This window comes from Pollachius pollachius (genome assembly GCF_949987615.1).
Source record: "Pollachius pollachius genome assembly, chromosome: 13".
In the NCBI taxonomy this organism is placed as follows: domain Eukaryota; kingdom Metazoa; phylum Chordata; class Actinopteri; order Gadiformes; family Gadidae; genus Pollachius; species Pollachius pollachius.
Genome location: NC_136946.1, coordinates 5,573,186 through 5,580,846, shown reverse-complemented (window position 1 = coordinate 5,580,846; position 7,661 = coordinate 5,573,186). Strand labels below are relative to the sequence as shown.

At 47.0% G+C, this 7,661-nt stretch overlaps 1 protein-coding gene across 1 annotated transcript; it reads right to left on the bottom strand.

The window, feature by feature from the left end:
• Window positions 1-1,366: 1,366 nt before the first annotated feature.
• Window positions 1,367-3,128, bottom strand: galr1a (galanin receptor 1a; the record flags this gene model as incomplete). The annotated part of the gene is made up of 3 exons (XM_079749349.1): window positions 1,367-1,660; window positions 2,275-2,340; window positions 2,475-3,128. 3 exons carry the CDS (start codon window positions 3,126-3,128, stop codon window positions 1,367-1,369), a joined length of 1,014 nt encoding a protein of 337 aa, XP_079605475.1.
• Between the last annotated feature and the right edge of the window lie 4,533 nt (window positions 3,129-7,661).

Below are 7,661 nucleotides of genomic sequence, written 5' to 3'. Positions count from 1 at the left end.
TCTCCGTCTGTCTGTCTGTCTCTGGCCCTCTCTGTTTGTCTGACTCGCTGTCCGTCTGTTTGTCTTCAATTAAATGTGCGTGTGTTGTTCGATTGAACAGCTATCGATATTTTTAGTTTCTACTCTCATCTCAATTTGTTTCTAGATCGTTAATTAGGGGGGGAAATGCCATGATGTATAAATAGCCATAATTTAATCAGAAATACAATTATCCGTCGTATTTAACATTCGATCATCGTTAGGGCTACATTTTCTTAACCACCCCAGAGACACTTTTGATGACAAAATAGAAAACCCAATGGTGTTTCATGCACGTGAGAGAGACTAGACGTCAGAATATTCATCTGTAAACTGTTGAGGGGGGGGAAAGCCCTGCGGATACAATGACATACTGGACATACAGTCTGATTAATGTACAGAACGACGGGCCAACGGAAAACGATTCCTCAGGGGAAAAGCAAACATATGTCATGTCGCGCTTTTGTGATCCTTTTGTTCCTTAACTGCTTAGCCCTTCACGTCATTTGTGCACTGTCTGATAGCCCAGGCCAGACGAGAGCTTTGATGGACGCAGAGACAGCAATCTGTAGATACATACGTAGTGCAGTGCCCATATGTACTTCATACACAACACAATAGCTCCCCAAAGCATTTCATTATGTACACAGCAGCTAGGCAAACTGCGTCCCCACCGATAACAGTTGAGTCTACATCGAACATCAAGTGTTGTGCGCGTAGCAGCCGATTGTCATCAGTGTCCACTTCATTGTCATCTTCGGCCTCCCCCTGTCGCCTCCGTTGTCGTACGGATATACCGCACCACGGCGGCCTGTGAATGGCGATGTGTCGGCACCGTGGCCGCAACGACAGACACAGCGCTTGTCGGACGTTGCTTGTCGGACGTTGCTTGTCGGATGTTGCGCTTTGTCGGACACGCACTTGTCGGACTTTGCGTTTGTCGGACGCTACGCTTTGCGCACGCTGTGCATGACGGACGCAGCATTTGTCGGACGGCGGCTTGTCGGACGTTCGAATTCTGCTTTCGGGCACTGCTTTACGCTTGTTGGGCTCTGCTTTGCGGCTTCCCCTTTTCGGTTTCTCCTTTTCGGATTCCGCTTGTCGGACGCTGCGCTTGTCGGACGCTCGTGGTCGAGCCCAAAGCTTTCAAGTTTAAATTTTTTCCGGTTCGACGAGGAGTGCGGCGTCGGACAAGCGCATAGCAGCGGACCGTCATTTACGTGTGGCGCGCCACATCGCCAGCAGGGGGGGCCGTACGGCTATACCAACTCACGACTCCCCGTGAACGGCGAGGTATCGGCACGGCTGCAACGGACGCCGCGCTTGTCGTCCGGCCGAGGGCCGCGGGTCACTGCGGCGGCGCGGCGGCGGCGGCGGCGGCGGCGGCGGCGGCGGCGGCGGCGGGACCCCGGCGGCAGCGGAACACCTGGCGGTATGACTTCCTGAAGTTCTCCGAGAGGAAGGCGTAGATGACGGGGTTGACGGAGGAGTTGCTGTAGGCCAGGCAGTGCGCCATCATGCGGAAGTAGAAGGAGGCCTGGTTGAGGGGGAAGTGGCCGAACTCCACCCACAGGTGGAGGACGTGGTGAGGCAGCCAAGACAGGCCGAACACCACCACCACCACCAGCACCGTCTGGGCGGTCTTTGTGTATGGCGTTGGGAGGAGGGAGAGAACATTTACGTTAAGATGAGCAAAATAACATAGGATATGACACATGGAATAATAGTACAAATATATTTATATAATTAATCAATCATAATATAATGAATATATATCTTTGTCTATATAGCCTATATATTTAATCTATCTATATATACGAATCATACAAATATTATACATTCAATAATTCACCTCATTTATGCTATGTAGACCTACATCTCACAAAAAAATATGATAACAATTGCCTCCAAAGTGCTTTGAACTACAGAAAATGTAAATGCTCATTAACGTCGAGCGTGAGCTGCATTCTAAAAGACCAGGGCTACACGCCGCGTGTGAAGACAGCTCTGCACCCTGGGGGGCAGATAAGCTGCTGAAACACCGGTGAGGTTGCAGCTGTCCTCACCTGCTCGGTTCCATCCGCGAGCCGGGGGGGGGGGGGGGGGGGGGGGGGGGGGCGGGGGGGGGGGGCCGAGGGGAGGGAGGTAAAAATAGAAAGACACATTGGAAAGGATTTGAAAAGATTGGATTTGAAAAGATTTTTGAAGAAAGGATATGAGGAGGGTTTTTTTTCATCTTGGAAGCAACTGACGAACCTTTCTTTTGGAGATTTCAGATTTTCTGGAAACGTTCTTTAGATTTTTGTGCAAATGATTTAAAACCTGTAACGGAGGGAATGCATATTTAAATATTTGTATATATTAAACATCCGAATAAACCAAAAAGATATCATTCACATATTTCAGTCTTTTTAATCGACCTTCCCAAACTCTTCGAAACGCACGCGGGCCCTCACCTTGGCGTAGCACACCGAGATGAGCGCGAGGGGCAGCAGGTAGCCGAGCACGAACGTGCACACCACGTACACCTTCTTGTGCGGGTCGGGCCACTCGTCCCAGCAGTACGTGTTGTTGTCCCCGCTCTCCACGATGCTCTGGTAATGCGCCACGGGCGCCGCCATGCCCAGCGACAGAGCCCAGATAACCAGCACCCCAAGGGTGGCGTGGCGCACCACGCGGATGGACGAGGACCGGCGCGCGTGCACGATGGCCACGTAGCGGTCCACGGACATGGCGGACAGCGTGAAGATGCTGACCAGCATGGACACGGTGAAGAAGTAATGGATGAACTTGCAGATGAACGCGCCGAGCACCCACGTGGGCAGCATGTATATAGTGGACTGGAAGGGCACGCAGAAGAGCAGGTAGGAGAGGTCGGCCACGCTCAGGTTGAGGATGAACACGTTGGTGGTGCCGCGCCGGCGGCCCGGTTTGCTGCGCGCGAGCACCGTGATCACGGCGGAGTTGCCCAGCACGCCCAGCGCGAACACCAGGGCGAACACCAGCAGGGAGATCAGGTTGTCCACGCCGATGCCGAAGATCTCTTTGGCGGGAGGTTTCCCGCCGTGCGTGTTCAGCAGCAGACTTTGATTATTGTCCTTAAAGTCCATTTTATTATCTTGTTCTGTATTTTTTTGTCAGGTGCACTAAGTTATGTTTTGGTTAAACCCTCAGAGTTTGTGGGTAAAAACATGCTTATTTTAAGTCACGCGTAAAGTGGAATCTCACTCGTCTCGTGTGGGGTCGGACCTAAATGGTTCGCGTGCTCCACACCAGAGCGGACTGCTCCCCGTCTGAGAACGAGCGACGTCACCAGACTGCGAGCGCGTCTCAGCCAATGGCAGACGGTCTACCTATCCGCTTGGGCAATTAAGCAGCCCTCTATACACACACACACACACACAAACACACACACACACACACACACACACACACACACACACACACACACACACACACACACACGACTCAGTGAGTCTATCATTCCGAGTGATTTCATTCGTTTGTTGCTTTTATGTGCTTAAATGTGCTTTTATGTGCTTAAATGTGCACGCACATTTCTACTGCATCAGCATACAAAATAAAGGATACAAATTAAACCACCATATTGCCAACACTCACCAACTTTCACTTTCTTCAACGTTTTTTTTTTAACCTCTATTATCGTCTATGGCAACGCAGCCACGCGAGGACGCGATCGTTATGCAGCAGGACAGACAGACGGGGACAGATCCGTCAGGGGATAAGCATCTGGAAATGACGGCTGAGATGTTCAGCAGGGACATCATGTGACCACAACATCCACACGATATCGTCTGAAAGCAGCCACGGGTCACTGCAGGTAAACGGAAACAATGTCGTTCCGTTTAGGATACACAACCATGTGGGCCTAGGCTTGAATATCACACAATGAGGCAAGAAACACAGAATAAAGTTAACAATCTAAAGTCAGAATCCCTAAAACAGGTTTTAAAATGACCTTCTTCTTCACGCCATCACACCTTGAGAAGTGTTGAGGAGAGAGAGAGAGAGAGAGAGAGAGAGAGAGAGAGAGAGTAGTGTAGGTGGCTGAGTTGGTTGAGGAGGAGAAGATGTAGTGTTGGAGGAGTACATGGGGAAGAGGAGGAGGAGGAGGAGGAGGAGAGTAACTGATTACTCACCATCATGTTTATTGCCTCCCGGGATGGGGGGGGGAGCAAAATTGCTTTTTCCAACATGAAAATCAAATTCCCAACACCTTGAAACAAGCCTTTCATAGATGAAAGCTCCCAGGATATAAAAGAAAAGTAAAGCGTGGGTGTGTAAACATTCTGGGTAGTTAAGGCCTGTTACCGCAGAGGAATTCTCTCCAGCACCAAGGACAGCTCCCCGCCCCCTTATCTAGTCATGGGAGCTAGAAGCCTTCAGCAACACAACGCTTCCATTAGAAACATTGTGTGACTAATATCAATCAAAGACTACACTCCAGTTGTCCATGTAGGTCGACTACAGAATAAGTTATATAATATATAATTTATTATGACTGCATAACTAGATAATAATCTAGCATCTCATAACAGCCAAAAATAGTTTGCAAGATTTTATAACTATGAACAAGCAGTAATGGATTGCTTACAGTCTATAGGCCTATACAGCTCAACAAGGAAACAAACAGTATATGAATGGCTAGGTGCTTCTGAATGTTGCTTATTTTTACCCTCTTCATTAAAGTTGTGTTTTTTTAAACTCCAACTTATTTGATTTTTCATTTATTTAGAATAGCTTCATTTAGTCTTCCAGTCTTTATCTTCTTCATCTAAAAAATGTACATTGTTTGTAAGTGTGTATTTGGCTTGAAATTGTGTAACTGTTATTACCCGGTTTAAATAAAAATAAAATAAAAATTCAATACAGACTATCTCAATGCCCTGTTCCATCTTGTCTGAAAAGGACAGGACAATGAAAGCCAATATATTCACTACAGCCCCCATATAAATGGCTTGCGGAAATCTTCCCCTCATCTCGAAATAGCTGTTAGATAATTTCCCTTGTATTGTACTGCATGTATCACCTACATGCACAATACCACATGTTTTCATAAGGGAATATCAATGGGAGATAAGGACAAATCGTTAATATGTTCTTAACATGTTTATGTGACGCGTTGTTAAGATGAGCCTTCCAAAGTCAAGGAAGCAATCTTCCATTGTAGTTCAGTTTCATGCAGTTAACTTACAGCCCATGATCAAATAAATCACACATAGAAATAACCTCCTTTAAAGATTGAAGAAAAATACAAGAGAAAAAATTGCAATCGTAAATGCATAGGGGGGTACGTCTCCCAAAGGTATAACCTTTACGGGTCGGAACCCGTCTGTAGTCTACCTGGAGGCATCCCTAAAAAAGATTCTTAACCCCTCCCTTGGTCTGAGATAGAACACCATCCCATCAATAACCTTTCCCTTACAATACGACAAATAGATCAAAATGCAACCGTCAATGTGGCTACAGCAGTACACTAAGGACCTAATCAACCCCACAATATACTCAGAATCAATAGGCATCATCTCACAGACAGTGAAGAGACTCTTCCCCCCCCCCGCGCCTTCTCACACAGTTGCTGAACCCATTAGAGGAAGAAGAGGAAGGAGAAGAAGAAGAGGAAGATGAAGAGCGAGAGGAGAGAGACGGGCTCGGCGTTGCCATGGCAGTGGTCCGTAGAGAACAGGCCACCACATCCACAGACCTTTTGAGCCAATCAACTGAAAAGGGTTCACTTGCTCTGTTCTGTCCAACCGGAGTCATAGAGGAGGGTTTGGATACGAAGGACGGTGTGGGTCCATCTGTGCGTACATGCCCACCATTTGCTTTCTTTCTTTGTTTCTTTGCGTGTGCCGATTATGGGATGCATTCACCACAAACCGATGTCACGAACTATAGACATTGTTCACAGTGGCTTCATCGTAGGATAAACGCATACAGTACCACACTTATTACAGGTCTGCCCCACATTGAGATACAGTTTACCTTGTGCCCTGGTGCATAAAAGAAAAACTCTTTCAATAAAAACAGATTTTGTATTGACCGTTCACACTTATGATCATGCGTCAGCAATCACTACTGTGACAATATAAATATAGGACTAAATACATAGTTTGTGTTTTTCGACAGTGCAATATAAGATCCAGTAGAGGGCGCTAAGAGTACCAGCCTCCACTCCAGAACTGCAGATTGCTTTCCTCTTTCAACCCATTCTTCCATTACTATGGAAATATGATGGATTTGAGATGCCTGGTTTATTTTCAGATTTTTTCGTAGTTCAGACTTTGCTGAAAAGTGCTTTGCTTTTCCATTTGCTGCACTGGAAAGCCAGCTGGACAAACAGACCCCAAGGCTGTTTTTCAAGGCATTCTTCTGAAGCTTCAATCAGAAAATAAATGCAGGGTGACAGGCTAGTTATATATCCATTTGTTATAGCAAAATTGTATTGCAAACCGACAGGCAATGTGTGCCCCGCCTAGATTACTTCATAATAGCCTGTGAGAAGCAAACAGTTTGTCTCTTGCGATTATTATTATTATATTATTATTATTATGATTGCATGCAAGCCACCGATATTGAAAATCTAGATCACCTGTTGATATGTAAAAACAGAAAAAACATTAATTCAAAATAATCTTATAGGGGATTCATCTTTGGAGGACGTAGACCTACAACATTTTCTCGGCTCTAAAAAATGAAAATAATAACCTGAAATCCAGAAGACAGTGGAGTCGCTCGTCGCTGCTCCCTTCACCTCCAGGACTGATTGGAGACCCTAAGGCCTCCAAGAGACCCTCAGGCCTGAAAGACACCACAGGCTGATCTCAAACCAAGACGGGAGGGAGCCAGGGTGGGGTCGGGGTCGTAACGGTCAGTTCTGCAGGCGACTGCCTTCTGATTACAGTGAAACCTGTAATCAGTTGAAGTGCCTTCAGTCCAAATGACCTGTCATAGAAGCTAGGGCATCAAACTGAATTTTAACTGACGTTTTCCCGGTGGGAGATGCCACTCTTAAACAGAAAAAAACAGGTACACTTTCCTTATGACAGGCTTCATTGAATCATTCTTTCTTGATCAATGCTAACGTGATCACCCACTACTCATTAATCCATCAAACATCCCAACAGTCATTCTGTATCGAATCAATACCGATTATCTGTGAACTGGTTTCTCTGTGAATCAGTTACTGTGTGGGGGTGGGGTTCTGTTTTTGAATGTGTGTGTCTGGGTGTGTTTCTGACAAAGAGTGGGTGAGCATGTCTGTGTGTGTGTGCTCGCGTGCATGTGTTAGCATGGGGGTATGTCAGTGTGTGTGTGTGTGTGTGTGCGTGCGTGCGTTTGTGGTGCAAGCGGAGCCGCGCATGTGTGTGTGTGAGTGTTTGTGAATGTGTATGTGTACTGTGCATGTGTGTGTACGCTGTTGTTTATCTCTTTCTGGGTGACATCCTCCTCTTGTCATCGCCGATGACGTCGTATCTGTCCTCACCCACAGCTGGAGAGACATCGAGTGGATTCTCCCCCCAGAGTACTGCCCCCCCAACCCCACAGTCCTTCAGCTTCCTCCTCCTCCTCCTCTTCCTCCTCCAACCGCACACGCCAGCACGGGCCTCGATGCCATGGCG